The sequence below is a fragment of the Wyeomyia smithii genome, chromosome 3, assembly GCF_029784165.1.
Source record: "Wyeomyia smithii strain HCP4-BCI-WySm-NY-G18 chromosome 3, ASM2978416v1, whole genome shotgun sequence".
In the NCBI taxonomy this organism is placed as follows: domain Eukaryota; kingdom Metazoa; phylum Arthropoda; class Insecta; order Diptera; family Culicidae; genus Wyeomyia; species Wyeomyia smithii.
Window position 1 is genome coordinate 62,528,395 of NC_073696.1, and position 19,042 is coordinate 62,547,436.

Genomic DNA, 19,042 nt, shown 5'->3' on the forward strand with positions numbered 1-19,042 from the left:
GCGGTATTTTTTTTTGTGCGGATTTCGGTTTCTCTTCACTCGGATTGCAAAATTAACGCGGGTTTTTTTACGCGGATTCCGGAATTTACGCGGATTCCGGAATGTACGCGGTACGTATCCTCCGCGTAAAAAGCGACTTTAGTGTATTTGAAAGTTGTGTCGCAGTCGCTATTCGAGTAACAATTCATCACTCAACTTTGCTTTGCTCATTAGGAGTAATATACCCCATAATAGTGATAATACTTCACGAGGTGTTAACGTTATTTTCGCTTGGTCGAAAGCTCAAGCATAAAGGGATGTTTTTTCTGGAAAATTTCCGGGAGTTTGTGATTAGCATTAATGATTGAGGACACAGTGTGTTTTTTTTTCAAAAAACCTAAATTAATCCACCTAGCGGTCAGACCCAGCCTTTCTCATTAAAACTTATTATTTGTAAAAATAGATTTACATGAACGCTGCAATCCAATAAATGTATATTCACTCTTTAAGTTCTAAAAAATTTATGTTGTAATCTATACATTTAAAAATGCAGTCCGGTCTGTCTACCTGTCTGTCTGTCTGATCCATATAGGCTCGAAAATTACCGAACCGATCAACGTGAAAATTTGTATGTAGGGGTTTTTGGTGCCGATAAAGGTTCCTATGATAGTTTGAGACCCCTCCCTCTTCTGGAAGGGAGAGGTCCCATACAAATGAAACACAAATTTCTGCACAACTCAAAAACAAACCAAGCAAATGAAACCGAATTTGGCATGTGGATGTTTTAAGGGGTAACAAATGTGTCCATAATAGTTGGCCGCCCCTCCCTCTTCTGGAAGGGAGTGGTTTCATACAAATGAAACACAAGTTTTTGCACATCTCGAGAACTAACCCACTAAATGGAACCAAATTTGGCAGGTGAATGTTTTTAGAGGTAACAAATATGTGCTTAATGGTTTGACACCCCTTCCTTTTCTCTAAGGAAGGGGTCCCATACAAATGAAACACAAATTTCGCACAGCTCAAGAACCAATCAAAAAAATACAACCAAATTTGGTATGTGAATGTTTTTAGAGGTAAAAAATATGTCCATAATGGTTCGACGCCCCTTCCTCTTCTGGAATCACATGTTTCTGTACAAATTTCTGCACATCTCGCGAACTAATCAACTAAATGGAGCCATATTTGGTAGGTGAATGTTTTTAGTGGTAACAAATATGTTCCATAATCGAGGCAACATTTTGGATTGTAAGATAGCAACATCCGGTTTCTGGAAAACAGCCAAATATGACCGATTTCCACCCAATATAATAATATCCGGATCTAGAATGATACACAGGAGCTCAAATCGACCACAGATACCATTTTGAATTCTAAGATGACGACTTCCGGTTTCTGAAAAACAGCTGAAAATGACCAGATACCACCCAATATGAGTATTTCTCTAACCAGTATGACGTTCAGATTCAAAAAATTGTCTGCATATGCCAGTATGAAACCCAAAATGGCGACTTCCGGTTTCGGAAAAACAGCAGCACAGCGGACCAAATACCACCCAATATGGATATTTCCGAAACCGTAATGTGGCACTAGAGCCACAAATCGACTTCAGATAACATTTTGCATTGTAAGATGCCAACTTCCGGTTTCTGGTAAACGGCCTGAAATGGACGATTCTCATTAAATATGAGTACCTCCGGAACCATAAAGATGGACAGAAGCTAAAAATTGATCACAGACACAATCTTGAATTTTAAGATGGTGATTTCCGGTGTCTGGCAAACAGCCGGAAATGACCAAATACGAATATTTTTGGAACCAGAATAACGCCCAGATGACAAAAATTGATTTCACAGGCAATTTTTAAGAATAAAACGACGACTTTCGGTTTCTGAAAAACAACCCAAAGCGACCAAATACCACCCAATATGAGTATCTCCCAAGCAAGAATGTTGCAAGAAGCTAAAAATTGACCTCAGATACCATTATGAATTTTGGGATGGCATTTTCTGGTTTCTGGAAAACAACCAAAAATGGCCGATTTCCGTCTAACATGAGTATCTCCGGATCTAGAATTGATACACAGCAGCTGAAATAAACCACAGACCCCATTTTAGATTCTAGGTTAGCGACTTCCGGTTCCTGGGAAACAGCCGAAAATGATCGAATAACACCCAATATTGGTGTTTCTTCAACCAGAATGACGCTCAGAGGCCAGAAATTATCTTGAGAACCGATTTGAAATCCAAGATGGCGACTTCCGGTTTGTGAAAAACAGCCTAAAATAACCGATGGTAATATGAGTATCTCTGGAACCAGAATGATGCAATAAGCTAACAATTGACCTCAGGCACCGTTTTAAATTGCTAAATGGCAACTTCTAGGAAACAGTCGAAAATGACCGAATAATACTCAATATGGATATATCCGTAATCGAAATGATGCATAGAAACCAAACATTGACCCTGGACACCATTTTAAAGTTAAAGATGAGCACTTTTAGTTTCTGGAAAACAACCAAAATAACTAAATACCTCCCAATATGAGTATTCCCGGTGTCAGATTGATGCCAGAAAATCTGCTGAAAATGACCGAATACCACCCAATATGAATATATTCAGCATTAATGCGATGTACAGAAGCCAAAAGTCGAGGATGTTGTCATTTCGATAAAACCAATCATTTTAAACGATTTGTTATTTGACTTTGATCATATCCTATGGCCGATTCGTCGTGCATTTGCAGATCTGAAACACATCGCAAGGAATCAATGAATTTGGAACGTTCAAATAGTACGATACCACATTTAAATTATGTTGAGGCCACATATATCGATCAAAGCAGGTATAGTTTTCAATAGTCTTTAAATTTCTTTTCTTTCCATAACTTTTGAGCCACATATCAAATTGTTATGAAGTTTGTTATTTGTAAGTTTGAGAGATGACTCGTTCGTATGACACTAGTTATGTTCAAATAAGTCATGTAATCTTTGAAATAATAGACTTCCGTTGTTTTATTAACAATTTAATACATAACGGTGGCTTAAGTTCAATTATAATCAAATGAAATGGGAACGTATAGGGCAGCCAAACTTTGAAACCACGTGTTCAATCATAATTCATCAGTTAACCCTTAACTAGCCCGCTCATCTGATATTAATATTGATCAAATCGGTTGGGTAGTTTCTGATATAATGAAGTTTCGTGATTTTCACAATTTGGTACTTTACAGACGAAGTTACAGTCCGATTACAGTAAAATTCAATAGGGTGTTACGAGGCAGCTAGACTTATTAGTTGACACTTATTTTGTGGAAATCGGGTCAGCCATCTCTGAGAAAAGTGAGTGAGTCCAAGTAGTTTTCGGAATATGTTCCTTTTCATAGCTGAATTTCACATTTTTAAACATAACAGGCAAAGTAATAGTCCGATTGTAAAACAAATCAATAGGGTCTTATGGGGCAACTAGACCTTCCATTTGACACTGATTTTATGAAAATCCGTTCAGCCATCTCTGAGAAACATGAGTGAGATTAAACGGTCTCTAGAACACGTTTCTTTCCATAACTTTTGAACCACATGTCCAATCTTTTTAAAATTCAAAAGTTAAGGGTTTTTAGGTAGCCCGTTCATTTGGAACCAATTTTGCTCAAATTGGTTGTGTAGTTTTCGAGATAATGATGTTTCATGATTTTTACATTTTGACACATAACCTCTAAACTAAAAATCCGATTACAATGAAATTTAATAGGGTCTTATGGGGCAACAAGAGCTCTCATTTGCAATTAATTTCATGAGAATCGGTCCAGCCATCTCTGAGAAAAGTGAGTGAGAATAAAAATCTGCACATACACATACACACACACATACACACACACACACACACACACACACACACACACATACAGAAAATGCTCAGCTCGTCGAGCTGAGTCGAGTGATATATGCCTTTCGGCCCTTTGGAGCACTTTTATACTTTCGGTTTTGCAAGTGATTGCTATACCTTTCTAGGAGACAGGCAAAAAAATCGATTAGCTCACTTTATAATACTTTATAATTAGTAAGATAGTTATAAGTTTAAGTTTGGGTTTAATTTTAATTATTCATTTTTTACTTGACGACAAGTAGGTTTGGAATTTTCCTACAACTACGTTCACATGACTGCGAAAGTATTGAAATTCTATTAATAATATGATAGTGTTGATATGTCACCGGTTGTGACAGAACACACTATATAATTTCTGAATTACATATATATATATATATATATATATATATATATATATATATATATATATATATATATATATATATATATATATATATATATATATATATATATATATATCAATAATTGAACCATTACTAAGTTCCCTCTCTATTAAAAAAATGTTTGTTTTACAGTGCTTTGTACTGTGTTTGTTCATTGTTTTTACTTTATACTATTGTTTTTGCTCTAGATGGGCTTTCCATGATATGACGTAAATCGAACATAAATTTGTTTCCCCTGATGAAGGCACTGACAAGTGCTGAAACGTTGGAACGAGTATAAAACATTTCGTTCTAAATTAGAGATTCATGACTTAAATCGAAACCCAGTTATTACTTCAAAATTTATTTTAAGGGAGGTGGTTTATAAAAAAAAAGGTAAGTTTTGAAAAATGCAGGTTGAGACAGAGAGAACCTGAATCAATTACTATCATTTAACAAACCGGGATTATGAGAACAGTGGTTAGGCGCGCTCACATCACTCACTCTCAATATGAATTGCGTTGCAGACGCGATGGGAGGAGCTATCATTAGCGATACCACTTACCGTGCAACGCACGCGCTGTTTGGAATTACCGGCGCGTAGTCAATTCGAAAACAACATTCAAATTGTTGTTTATGCCAATGGAAATCATCTTTTCGAATTTCGTTTAGTAGTAGGTCTCAAAAGATTTGTTTTCTCGAAAAAAGTTCCCACACAAAATTCCAGCTCAATCGCGCAGCACGCTCTTTTCCAGAAGCAGGTGGGTTTGTCCCTAAAGCTGGAAGAACAAAGTCAGCTGAAAAAAAAGCAATAGCATGAAAATTTAGTGCTCATTAAATGCCGTAACGCTGAGTTTAAAGCTCCATTATGTCTTTGAAAAAATTGAGCATTACATTGTTTTGACCGTTTTAGAAATGTTTGTTGGTTTAAAATGCTATTTTCGTAAATTGTTCTGCTATTTTGTACTTCCAGCTTTAGGTACATGAAGCAGGTGTAGTCACAAAATTCCATTCCCACATACAGACAGACTTACCTTCGCACTGTGGTCTAGAAATGACAAAAGCTGGTTAAAAGTCATTTTCTCGCGAACATTACATTTTAGGGCAGTGGTGTCTTCGGGAAAATTTTAGAGTAAAATAATACCTTTACTTTAATATTAACAGATTTGTGATGAATTTCCCTACAAGTAAGGTAAAACAAATATATTCTAAAAAAATCAATATTTTTGACCTCTGTCTTTGGCGAAATTTTTCAAAATAACATAACAAAAAGCTTTTTATACCACCTTTGATATTATCACTCATTTTTCAAAACAACATCAGACTTTTATATATATATATATATATATATATATATATATATATATATATATATATATATATATATATATATATATATATATATATATATATATATATATATATATATATATATATATATATATATATATATATATATATATATATGTTTTTTTTTTGTAAGATTTGGACCACTGTGACCATTATTTTGATCTTTTGTGGTATTTTTATATATTACAGCAGACTTTATTTTATAATAATTAGGTGTTAATTATTTTTTTTACGAAAAAAGTCACTGTGCCTTCAGCAAAGATTTTTGTCATGCTATTTGGGAAACTTTGCCAACGACGGTGATCAAAAATATTGATTTTTCTAAAATATATTTTTTTGTAAATCACTTATAGGAGAATTCATCATGGATTTGTTCATGGCAAATGAAGTGTTTTTTTTAACGTTAAAACTTTCCCAACGTCTGCATTGCTCTAAATTGTAACGTTCGCGAGAAAATGACTTGACCAGCTTGTTTCATTCTTGGATCATATTGTTTCGCCAGGATAAAATGCCGATACTAGACACCTTCTTTTCCATGGGAGACCAATGACGACATCATAACAATTGAGTAGAATATCATGTATCGATAAATTTTTAGATGCCAACTGGACATCTCTATAGAATAAGTTTTGAAAAGTGGAATTTCCCTTAAAAAATCGTATGGAAACTTAAAAAATAGTTAAAAAAAAGTTCCACCGATCGATCTGAAAAGTTACACAGTTGTTATAGGACGCATGAGGAACACGAAAAGTGCATGGGAGCGAAAAAATAACACCATCGCTTTTTTCCCATATAACCGTGCCCCAGTCTAGTGTGCATAATCACAACAGACATTTAATGTCAGGGCAAGTTTCATTATCGCATCACCATGACCAACGCGTAAAAATTTTGCCCGCTTCATTTGAAAACTTCGTGGGGTTTGTTTTTTGTTTCTTCAGATGTTCAGGTTTATAAGTTATGATTTCATTAGAGGAGGAGTACCGGTTATGGCAATACCTCAAAAAAAATTCCTACCAGTTATGGCATGAACCAGTTATAGTATATGGAGTTTAAATGGAGTATTACCATAACTGGTAACATTGCGCTTATACGATATAGCCATAACTGGTGCACTTGCCATAACTGGCTCACCTATCCTATCTGTTTTGAAGGAGTTCGGGTAGCACGACTGGTTCTTATGCATTTTTGAATTATTCGCTCAATAAAGCTTTGCACTTATTGAATTTTGTCACCGATTTCCTCGATAAAATTAGTAAAAGGCAACGGATTCAGTGCGCTCAGTAAAATAAGTACAAATTATTTTTCAAGATTTGTGCTGTGTCGACACTCAAACATGTACCCACTAGTGAAACTTTCGATTGCCTACGTTACCGCCGCACCGACATCGTCGGAATAAATGTAATGTGTCCGGCTGCTGTATAAAGTTTGGCTTGCGTTCTATAAAGCCGCAAATGCGCACAGATTGAAATGCGTGGTTTTGTGCGAGACGGATGAATAGCGATTGTTAGGTAGCCGAAGTTATTGAGGTATACCGATGCAGTGATTGTTACGCGGTTTCAAACTTAATGTCTCCGGGTGGCCGGTTGCCCAGAGATCACGATGTATCCATAATATGCCCGCATTTATTAAATAAAGATCACACCACTATCATATTCCCAGTTCGCTTATTTATCGCTCCCCCTGCTGCACACATTGTCAGCCTTAATGAACTGGATCACACCACTAATCTAGGTGGATTTATATTAGTCTCTTCCAGTAACACTAGTCCCATCCTTTGACACTTGTGGATGATGCAGAGTATTCCTCGGTTACTAGTAGCAGCTCTAGTACCAAACAAACGTTCCTAAAATCCTTTCTTCAACTGGGCGTGGCCAGCCACATTATGGTTCATTTAAAAGTAAGATCACAAGGTGTTGTACACTGAGAATGATTTGCTATTTCCAGGCATCATTTTAAATAGCTGAGCAGTTCCACAATAAATGTCCTAGTTTGAATATTTTTTTTTTCAATTGTCATAGAAGTTTTTATGGGCAAAAGATGCCATTTTGAGCTATTGGTTTAAGTTTGTGGTACACGATTCATTTTTGAGAAGCTTTTGAAAGGTACTATTTTGGGAAGGTATTGATGATTACAAATATTTTCAGAGCCAATACGGTTTGTGTGATCGAGGTGCCGTCTTCGGCAAAGTTGTAGATAATAATTTTGTCTTTCCAAAAAAATGCACTATGAAAAAAAAATATTTTTTTTTGATAAAAAAAAAGTTTAAAGGCAAATTAAAAATGAACTCTCCTATAGTGCTGTATTGGAAATTTAAAATATTTTCATAGCCTAAACGGTTTTTTCGATTGGCATAGTGTCTTCGGCAAAGTTGTAGATAATAATTTTGTCCTTCCAAAAAAAAATATGCCCTTCGAAAAAAAAATTGTTTCCGAAAAATCATATTTTTTTTACTCTGATTTCTCAATGAAGAGACTGATTCCATTGTTTAGGTAATTTTTCGCAGTCTTTATAAAAGAATGGGATTTTTGAAAAATGAGCTATTTTAGATACTTATTTTTTTTTTATTTTGCCCTTTTTTTTTAAAAAAAAGTTTATTTTATGGAGTGTATATTTTTTCTGGAAAGACAAAATTATTATTTACAGCTTCGCCTAAGACTCTAAATATACTCTAAATATGGTTCTAAAAATATTTGCAACCATCAATACCTTCCCAAAATAGTATTTTTCGATATCTTCCCAAAAATGAGTCGTGTTCCAACAAATTAAACCAATCGCACAAAATGGTATCTTGTGTCCATACAAACATCTATGCGAAGTTTCAGGCAAATAAAAAATGGTCGAATAAATTGGTTGCCCATTTTTTTGTGGAATTGCTCAGCTGATTATGATCAATCGCGGGCCACAAATCAAATATGCTATGCTAAAATTTTATTTACTGTTCTTGACTTTGCAATGAGGATTTATGAGTTAAACTTTTACGAAGTAGGTGGTGTCCAAGTAAATTCATTTGGTTTTCCGAAAAAGTTTTGGGTACGTGGGTTTCAAAAAGAATGTTCAATCATAAATCAATAAACAGAATGCTCAAGTACCGATTTCTCCATTTTATTTTTCAGAGGAAGAATGCTACCACTGCATGGCGAGCCTGGTGGCACCCAAAGATAAAGTGTTTATCACACAGACGAAGCTACTGTACGAAGTCACCTGGAAGACTGTGATGCAAATTGCCAAAAAACATGCGGTAGGTGTTATGCCAAATCTGCTGGTCATTCAAATCAATTATTTATTGATCCTGTTTTCAGAAATCCGCAGTACTGTATTTAACGAGATTATGCCCAGGCCAGAAGTCGGAACGAATTTTCATGGACTGGTGCTGGTGGGTGCTGGGCGGGCTTCCCTTCCCGCACCTGGTACGGGTGATGGACTGTTTCTTTCACGAGGGCATCAAGGTGTTCTATCGTGTTTCGCTGGCGATACTGATACTGTTTCACAAGCACTCGTCCGCCACCAACTCCGAGTGGGACGCGGACACAATCAAGAACGACATCGACAACGCCCTGCCCAAGTTCTGCAAGAACATCCCGGTCTCGCCGACCAAACTGCTGCGGACGGCTTTTAGTATAAGAGCACTTAGGTAAGATTTATTTCGGAACCTATCCGCTAGTGTTATTCACTGTTTTTCTTTGCATTTTAGTTCAACCTACATATCTAGGATTTTTCTTAAGACTGAAATGGTACTGAAGAGTAAGTCAGTTCTTAGTGGTTCGAAGCAGATGGTAAGGTCGCGTTCTAGCGATAATTTACCTACGAGTCAATCACAAGTCAACGTACAAATGATGTCACATACGCTAACTATCAGAGAGGTAAGTGCACACATCCTATATTAGTTTTCAAATGTCGTACGAACGAAACGCAGTTTCCATTAATTAAAAGCGTCATTGATCTCACACCAGATTTATATCCTTGCTTACGTTAACCTTTACCTGATAGTGTCATTACACAATTGCCGGATTCAACAATTTATTTTTCTCTTTCTTCCGGTTTTCCGTCGAACGTTATTTATCGTTTCAATTTTCTACCGTGCAAATCCAAAACCATTACGTTGTTGAAATACTTTCTAGAAGGTGAAGAGTGATCGACAGTCGTGTCGGGCAATGGTAGGGGTACAGTTTCAATACTAACAGACCTTTTACGTGTGGTTTGCCACTAAACCAAACTGTGTTATCTTTGAATAGTTTGATGTTAGCTAATTCTTGTTCAAGTAATTAATTTGTCTGAGACGAGGAGATTAAATGTTGATCTTGACATCATATTTATAAATATCTGAACGGTTTCACTCATCAGCAATTAAGACTGGCTCCACACCCTTACGCTGCACTTTTTAGTTAGTATCATGTATTGCGTAGCTGCTCTGATATATGTTACCTAACCCCATTCATTACACCTGCGACAAGATATCGATTGACATACATACCTAAACGTTTCGATTGATGTTATTCGCAAGGAAAGAAAATACTCATTATTCATTCGATCTGGTATCTGTGGTAATACACTCGATCCGGTATCTGATTCTCAAATTGCTGATTGTGTCGTAATCTAACTTCATCTTACCCTGTCTAATCTTATTCTCTCTTTCTCTCCAATTCACGCTGCTTTCAATGGAAATCAACACCAATCAATTAACTCTCCACCGTCGCGCCTAACCACGATAAATGAAATCGACAATAAACACCCGTCACCACAATCCATTTCCCGCCGATCGATTCGATTCGACTCATTATTTTTCCTTTTAACTATCCCTACTAACATGAATATGCACACATTCCGAAAACAAATCTCGATTATCATCAAAACCCTAAACTGTGTCAACTAATAATTCCACCCACGGATTCCACTCCAATTGTACGGGGTGTGGGCGGCGGCGGCTTGGTTTCGCTAGGGTGCCCATTCCCCCGACGTGCGAGTGTTGTCAATGGGTGTTTTTCCGACTCAAGCAATAAAGAGTAAAGTTTGTGATCAGGACGACGTAAGTGTTACTAATCGTAATCAGAGTTCGTACCGTACCCAGCGTAGAACCCCGTTTGCAGTATTGCTTTTTATCGATTGCGGGGAAAGCTCATAACTGTTATGATTTTTTTTACCTTCCTATATGAATAATGTTGGCTGATATGTTTGTTTTACTTGTATGTTGCAAAACTTCTTCGCAGTTTCTGATGTGTTTTTTTTTTTCATTTTCAAACAAAGCATGTCTCGATCTTTTTCAATGAAACCATTGAGTTATATTATTTTTAAAAAAGCTCTTCTCTTTGATACAACAATTATTTTACCCAATGTTGGTTTGAATGTATTTAGCTTAAAATATACTAGAAAACATGCAAGGATCAACAGGAGCTTCATTCAGTCGTAACTGCTTACTCGAATGAAAGAAAATAGATTTGTTAGATGAATTTATTATTAGATTCTGTCAATCATATTTGCAGTCGCTCGGGAAACAGCTGGATATTTTCAGGTTCGTTTACTTGCCGTATGTTTGGACTCAAATCAATAGAAATTGTCATATGTAGAACGACGTTTTGTTTTAGTAATATTCTACAAGCAAAATTGTGCAGTGCGGGGCCCCTACGTCAATTCGGTTGAAAATGAATGACCAGACAAATCTCTGGTCTAGAAGTCATTATAAAATAATTAAATAAATTAAGGCTTCTACTTGCAGCTAATAGTTTACGAACTAAACGAAGCTTCTATGAGTATCTATCTCAATAGTAGTCTAAAAACTACACTGAGTTTTCTGTCCTTATCCATGCTTTTCAATATTTCATACTGATGTTCTAATGCATTGCACGATAGCCAAGACAAAGTTTGACCATTACATTAATCCGTTTGCTTTTCTTTAATAGCTTTTCACACTTTGGTCCTGGCTGCCAGTTAGAATAACAATGTATCAGCCTGTACTGCTGTACACAACGGAGGAGCATGGCTGCTCGCTGACAACGTTCTATGTACGAGTCGAACAGCATGAGCCTACACTGCTGATGATCAAAACCTGTAATAACGAGGTAATACTATAACGATCCGGTTAGCAAGTTAGTTCAAGTAAAACGTTCTATTCTTTCATTTCAGGTATTCGGAGCCTACTGTTCGTCACGATGGTTCGAGCGTAATCTTAAGGACGACCGCGGCCAAAGGCAGGCATATTTCGGTACCGGCGAAACTTTCCTGTTTTCGCTTTATCCCGAACGCGCAAAGTATCCCTGGGTTGGCATTGAGGGCGACAAAGGACTCGGTCATGGCTCGGAGCTGTTTATGGCCGCCGATTCTAAAATGATCACGATTGGTGGCGGGTGAGTTGAAATCAATTACTTTGTTGACACTTTCCACTCTCTATACACTTCACTTTGAACACACTAAAAAGTGGTATATTCTTTTTTTACCAACTAAAGCCGTACATTCTTCTTTGCAGTGAGGGACAAGCAATCTGGATGGACGAGAACATCCGTTTCGGAAAAACGGACCGCTGCCAAACGTTCAACAATCCGCCGCTGTGCGCCACCGGGGATTTCGAGATAAGAGTGCTCGAAGTGTACGGTTTTGTAGGTGCGTGAGCTGCAAGCGCATACAAAGTCTGGCTCCTTCTCGTTGCATTAGTACTTGCACTGCTAGCATAACCGCATACTCCTGGTTAATCCAACATTGCATCCAACCTGATTGGGCTGTGTAAACCATGCAACCAACCAACACCAACCGGACCGTCTCTGTATTTTAGTATTTTCTATGTATGTGTACGTGAATTGGTCTCCATTTGATCAGCATGGGAGTCAAACTTCCTAACAACCTGTATTAATTTTCAGTTTTGTTTGCTTGCAACATCTTAACGTACTCCTCGGTTTACAATTACTGTGTGAACATTTTGAGAGGTTAAATGCATGTAACCCCCGTGCATCAACTGAACAACTCCTCCTAATCGTAAAAAAAATCTAAAGGGAATGAACAGTAACCCCTATTAACAATTTCAAAACCCACCTAACAACCGATCGAATGATATCAATTGTTTCCTTTGTTGTACGAAGTCAAAACGTGACGAGATATCGGATGGGGAATCCTTACGCAACATCATAGTGACTATTAGAGTGAATGTCACGTGACAAATAATTCATAAGATAGCTTTTCGTTTGACGAACTAAATTATTGAACAAGAATTTTCTCTTTCTTTTCATGTTCTTTTTTCTTTCTCTCTTTCTCTCTTTTAAGAGTGTGAATAACAGTTCAGATATACATATAGAAGAGAAGATTATTACTATCACATAGGTGACTCTAGAAATAAGATGTTAATTTTGTTTCGTTTTTTGAAATGAGATGCGAAGGCGAGTAAAACGGTAAACCAAATCCATCAATATAACAACGCTTGAATAAAAAGCTATTTTTTGTCGATACTAAGATAAACAAGATACGTTTTCGTAATAATGGCTGCGCCTGTTCGGCTAGTAAGTGATGGAACTTTTCATCGATGTAAAAAATAACGTTTGTTTGTTCAAACTGTGTGTTAAAACGTGCGTGCGTGAATGGGTTAACGATGTATGAGTGTGTGCTTGAGTAAATTTTTGACCGGTATTGATGCAACGAACATATATTTGTCAAGTCATTAACAGATGTTGTAACATTTAAACTTACAATGAATGCCATATACTTCAGCGAAATACCCTGCAGATATATAATACTTTCCGTTATTGTTTACGCGGTTGTAACTGCAAAGCCTGTAGTCTATTGAGTGTTACTTTTCCTGATATAATTCGCTTTTCGCGTCAAATGCAACTTTCTCTCTCAAACAAACACACATTCCAATACGGTATCGATTGAGGATAGTAAACGAATACAACGAAACTTGATCGATTAGCTTGTAATGCGCTTAGGTACCGTTAGCTGGCAAGCATGTTTCAAACTCTGTCTTCAGAATTGAAATTTCAAATTTTATTTCATGAATTTTATATACTTTTGAGAGACGAAACAATTATGCTTCGGCTGTTGGCGGCACATTAGTTTGTAACTTTCATGTGTTCATAAAAAAAGAAACACAGAGGGTCTTATTACATAAGGCAAGTCGAGAGTCACTTTACTCGATCGAGTAATGTGGATATAACGGTAAACCAGATGAATCTTGGACAGCTCGACTGCTTGAAAGTTTTTGATACAGTCATGTTTCATTTCCCTAATACGAAATTTCGACTTATCTTATGTAATAGAGTCCAGAGAACGAAAAACCATCCAAATAAGGAATGTGCGAGCCTATTGAAGATCTTTTTATTTTAAATCTAATAATTGCTGATTTGATGCAATTAGCTTTGTTCATTATTTTGTGAACCTTTCGTAAGCGTCTTCGATGCTAGAAAATAAACCTTCCTCTCTTTCTCTAGCAAGGTATCAACCGATCAGATATGCCCCATTGAAACGAAATAAAGCACAGCAACTGTGTAGACTCGAAGGAAATTAAAAGTAACAAATTGTTTAGTAAAAAACAACATATATTCAGCAGCTTGATCAAAATGTTACACTTAGATTTACAAGATACAGTATATACTATTTGTATTTAGCTATTTAACAACCAGACAGAAAACAATAACGCTGTAGGAATGAATTGGACCACACACGGGAGCCGTTGGTTGGCTGCTTAGCGACCCAACAGTAGCCTTAAGGTAGCGTTGCCGAAAAATAGCAAGAGCAATAATTCCCTCGAAGCCTATTTGAATCCAATTCGAATCGGACCTACAAGAGGAAGCAAAACTGTTAGCAAAACGGAAGTGATTCAATGAAGTGGAAATAGGAACATTCACACGACACTGCGCACCGTCGCAGAACCGGATACATTTATCGAACATGCATAGCTTTTAATGAGTATGCTTCGCGTTGGTCTCAGTAAAAAATATAACATTAATTTCCGTGTGTTCTAAAACATCGATGTTAACAACACGTATATATCCATTATATTGCAAACGGAAGACATTAGCAACAGCAGATATCAATAATAATCTAAACAGTTCGTCACACAGGCTGGGTTTTGCGAAGTTTTACCTTTAGGTGTTTTACTGCATTCAGTCTTCGTTATGCTCTGAATATATAGAAATCATTAATTCATTGCGTGTCGTTGTACCGAGCTGTCACTAAGCTTGAGCTGTGTAGTACAGTAACCTTAGAGTACTTTTAGGTGGAAAGATGACTAATTCTTCCTGTCTCGGCATAAAAGCAGAAAATTAGCCGGCTAGAATTTCGATGTGTGCATGTTATGTATTATATAGAAAGCAAAGAGCGCAGAACAAAGCGTCTCGCAAATGACTACAGTTAGTGTTTCCAAACCGCTGCAAGGACATTGGGTATTTATAATGCAATAGAAATGCTTTAATTACTGTATGCTATATAGGAATAGAGACAGTTGTTCAAATTGTTGATTTTAGGACGAACCGACAGTCAAAATTAAAACCCGCGTTATGTTGCGCGCATTTTGCTAAGTTTACGGAAATTGCCACAAAACGCATACTAACGAAATCGTACATGTAAAAAAATTGAGTTTATGGGAACACCGAAAACTACAGAGGGATTTTGCATCTATTGTCCTACTGTACAGGCGCATAATCTTTGTTAATGTGATTTTTTTATACTATTATGGATTATTAGTTGTTACAATGTTAGCTATCTGCATAGTGTTTGTACTATCATGATTTATTTATATCTAGTTTTACCGGCGTTTCAAGATGGTCGAAAAAAGAGCATTGAAAGCAGATCAAAATAATAAAGTCGAAACTGATTATACCATTTTCCGGGGTTAGGTGTGTTTGAATTTCTCGTAATAATGTCTCAGATCATATTCAATGGTTCCATTTCCTTGTAGTTAAAGACTTTCATTTGTTTGCCATCCATGATTCTTGAATGAGGCAGTTTCATTCCTTTTTCTTTTTAGTATATGTTTCGGAATGAGAAAAGGAACAATTTGGTTACATAAACCAATACGATATAAATACGTTAAACTTTATCAAAAAAACTTTATAAACAATTCTCACTGCACCCGATGATTGACTGAATCGAAAACGTTGTTCTTGTGATCGGCCACGTTCGGTCTCGACTCGTACGTACAAATAGTTACACCGTGATGATGCGCTTCGCTAAACTCTCCCCGCAGTCCGATGTAGTACACGGTCGTGTTGGAATCTCCGTAATTTGTAGGGAAATGAATCGATAGATGGTGCACCGACGAAAAAGTGACAACCCTAGGAAGTGAATATTTTGTAAATTTTACTTAGTTTTGACTGAAATTATAGATCTTACTTGGTGGAATATTCAATGACCCCATTGGAATCTCGCTGTAATTCGAACTCCTGATCAGCGCAAGCACTAACATCATCAAAAGTCATCTTTGGTCTGTTTTTAAATCTGCAAAAAACAGCAGGATGAACATGTACATATGTATTGTCTCTACGAGGGATCCAGTTACTTACAACTTCATTTTCCGAGGATGACTATCGTCATTAGCACCCACGACGATGATCCCTTTCAGCTTCACATTTCCGGTGAAGGGGATATTAAACAGCAGCTCTTCGTCCGCATCGCTGGTAACGAACTTATCAAAATCCAGCCGTTGATTGTAAGGTTTGAACACCGTCTTACCGGAGCCCTCCGTTTCCTCGTTAAGGCACTCGACATTGAGCATGTCGATTTTCTCATACAAACTGTACTGTATGCCCATCTCCAGCTCATCCTCGATTCCGAGCGCCTCGTGGGCACAGGCACCACCGTGTGAGTGATTGTGGGACATTTACGATTTTAAAACAGGACAATTTTTTCTTGTGCAACTAGACTATGCGCTCCAAACGAAGGTACAAAACAAAAACAAATGTATCAATCACCGGTAAAATGACATTTCATTTTGTGGTGAAGCTTTCATACCTTCTGGTTTTTCTCGCAGAGAGTCGCCTGCGTCGATCTTCCTCTCTGAAAGCTCATTTTGGAAACGGTCAAAAGATTCTGCACAGTGGGAAATTGATGGACCAACCAACTCAATATTTTGAAACTTCAATAAATGTTTGAATTAGAGATGCACCAAATGAGGCATTCCATGGAAAATAAATAAAAATAAGTACACTAAGGTCGCTTTTTACGCGGATTCCGGAATTTACGCGGTTTTTTTTACGCGGATTCCGGAATTAACGTGTTTTTTTACGCGGATTTCGGAATTCACGCGGTTTGTTTACGCGTTTTTTTTTACGCGGCATGAATTCCCCGCGTAAAAAGCGACTTTAGTGTATTTTTTTAGGATGTCCTTTCCGATTTCGCTGAAACTTTGCACAGTTCTTCCCAGTTGATAAAGAGGTCATTCTACACTATCAGTTCTTCTGTTTCAGAAGGGCCTATCCAAAAATGTGACTGATGAATGAAATATTTTGTATCAGAAAAACGACGTGTTTGATTGAAATGGTGTCTTCAGCAAAGTTGTAGATAATAAAATTGCATTTCTAAAACAAATATATACACCGTAAAAATATATTTTTTCAGGGCTAAACATTCCAAATTGTCACAAAATCTAAAATATGTATCTTAAAAAGTACCTTTTTAAAAAATCTAATTGTTTTACGCATTGAAGACAACAATATGTACTACTATCTGTCGAAACTTGGTGATGGTAATATGAAAAACAAAAAAGTTATGAACGTTTGAATATATTATTTCCCAGCCAAATAGCTGCTATAACTACACGCAAAAGTTTAACTTATTATTCGAACTTAATTTCTATTTTTAACAACGGTTTTTACCCGGTAACATTCAAGTTCATTGAGGAGACAATGTGTGCAGTAGGGAAAACGAAAAATTAGCGAACTGGAAATATGATACAGATTTGGAAAAACACCGACGGGAGTATCTACACTCAAAATATTTTGCACGTTATTGTTACGTGAAATTTCCTGTACTTATTCATTTTCTGTCATTTTGCATGATTTATGTGACAAACATAACATATACGTGAAAATCACATGCATACTATGTTTTATCACGTAGCATCTACGTCAACTTGGCAACGTCAAACAGAATAAAGTATTACGTGAAATCTCCGTGTGAAAATACACAGAAATCAAAATGGCGAAGCTGTTGTCTGATGTTGTCTTTGAACATGGAAGGAATTCCTCGATGACTTCCCAATAAGTGAGCTTTAGAAAAAATCATAAGAATCCGGCATCGAGATATCACACAGATTCAGTTCAAATTGCGAGGAATTTCCTGAACATAAACAGATGCAGCTAACAGTGATTATCGCCAGCGAATGTCGCAATATCATTTTGCCATTTTGTATGTCGTTTAATTCATTTACGAATTGGCGATTTTGCATGCCCGTGAGACTTATCAAGCAACATATTTGGATATTTTCTGAAAACCATTCCTAGTCCCTCAAGAATTTGGGAAACCACAATTGAAAATTATACGTTGTATAAAACGTAGAACCTATCAGACAATCAAATGCTTTTCACTTTACCGGTAATTGAATTCTACGTGAAACTCACATGAAATAGATATGTCTACTGAATAAGATTCACAGGATAAATCATCTCACCAGTTCATGATAAACTCAAATGACAATCACGTACAATCTACATGAAAATGACAGTGGAAAATACTCACATAACTTTTCCGGTAACTATAACGTGAAAAATATTTTTCACATTATTGTTACGTGAAATTTCCTGTACTTATTCATTTTCTGTCATTTTGCATGATTTATGTGACAAACATAACATCTACGTGAAAATCACATGCATACTATGTTTTATCACGTAGTATCTACGTGAACTTTCCAACGTCAAACAGAATGTCATAGATGAAGTATCGCGTGAACTCTCTATGTGAAAATACACAGAAATCAAAATGGCGAAGCTGTTGTCTAACTCAGTCTCTGACAATAAAATAGAATTTCTCGACGGCCTGCCAATAAGTGAGCTTTCGAAAAACCGTACGAATTTGACATCGAGCCTGGAGCTTACAGGTTTCACACAGATTTAGTTCAAAGGTCGAGGAATTTCCTATACAAAAACAGTTGCAGCTTACAATAGTTATCGCCGGCAAATGTCGTAATATTTGTCCGTTTTTATGTCGTTTGATTCATTTACGTATCGGCGATTTTGCATGGCCGTGCGATTTATTAAGCAATATTTCTATAATTTCTAAAAACTATTTGCCGTCTCTTAAGAATCGGGGAAACAAAATTTGAAAATTTTACGTTGTATCAATCGTAGTAGCTAGCAGATAATCGAATGCTTTCCATTTTACCGGTAGTTGAGTTCTACGTGAAAGTCACATAAAATGCATATGTCTGCTGTATAAGATTCATAAGATAAATCATTTCACCAGATCATGATGAACTCAAATGACAATCACGTAGAATCTACGTGAAAATGACAGTGGAAAATATTCACATAACTTTTCCGGTAATTATGA

General features: G+C 36.6%; 2 protein-coding genes across 6 annotated transcripts in view; one reads left to right on the plus strand and one right to left on the minus strand.

The window, feature by feature from the left end:
* The window catches only part of LOC129727115 (GTPase-activating protein skywalker), a 121,441-nt gene extending 106,065 nt beyond the window's left edge, over positions 1-15,376 (plus strand). For 2 of the 5 annotated variants that reach the window (XM_055684588.1, XM_055684586.1), the window contains 9 exons: positions 8,692-8,816; positions 8,878-9,209; positions 9,270-9,438; positions 9,697-9,732; positions 10,515-10,601; positions 11,473-11,631; positions 11,696-11,916; positions 12,036-12,169; positions 12,824-15,376. In XM_055684588.1, the coding sequence (XP_055540563.1) occupies positions 8,692-8,816; positions 8,878-9,209; positions 9,270-9,438; positions 9,697-9,732; positions 10,515-10,601; positions 11,473-11,631; positions 11,696-11,916; positions 12,036-12,169; positions 12,824-12,834 (1,274 nt within the window). In that variant the 3' untranslated portion in view covers positions 12,835-15,376. The remainder of the gene's footprint in view (positions 1-8,691; positions 8,817-8,877; positions 9,210-9,269; positions 9,439-9,696; positions 9,733-10,514; positions 10,602-11,472; positions 11,632-11,695; positions 11,917-12,035; positions 12,170-12,823) is intronic. The other 3 variants (XM_055684590.1, XM_055684587.1, XM_055684591.1) reach the window with 3 other exon arrangements.
* Positions 15,377-15,550: 174 nt separating this feature from the next.
* Positions 15,551-16,491, minus strand: LOC129727116 (PITH domain-containing protein GA19395). Its single transcript, XM_055684592.1, has 3 exons — positions 16,057-16,491; positions 15,887-15,991; positions 15,551-15,828 (listed from the first exon to the last, which is right to left on the minus strand). The coding sequence occupies exons 1-3, from the start codon at positions 16,371-16,373 to the stop codon at positions 15,618-15,620; spliced, it is 633 nt and encodes a 210-aa protein (XP_055540567.1). The 5' UTR covers positions 16,374-16,491; the 3' UTR covers positions 15,551-15,617.
* Positions 16,492-19,042: the final 2,551 nt, after the last annotated feature.

Excerpts from the sequence above, each read along its gene's own strand:
- LOC129727116 (XM_055684592.1), bottom strand. The coding sequence starts at position 16,373 with ATGTCCCACAATCACTCACACGGTGGTGCCTGTGCCCACGAGGCGCTC. Across the intron at positions 15,992-16,056 it reads CATCCTCGGAAAATGAAGTT|ATTTAAAAACAGACCAAAGA; the intron begins GTAAGTAACTGG and ends TGTTTTTTGCAG. Across the intron at positions 15,829-15,886 it reads GTCATTGAATATTCCACCAA|GGTTGTCACTTTTTCGTCGG; the intron begins GTAAGATCTATA and ends TTCACTTCCTAG.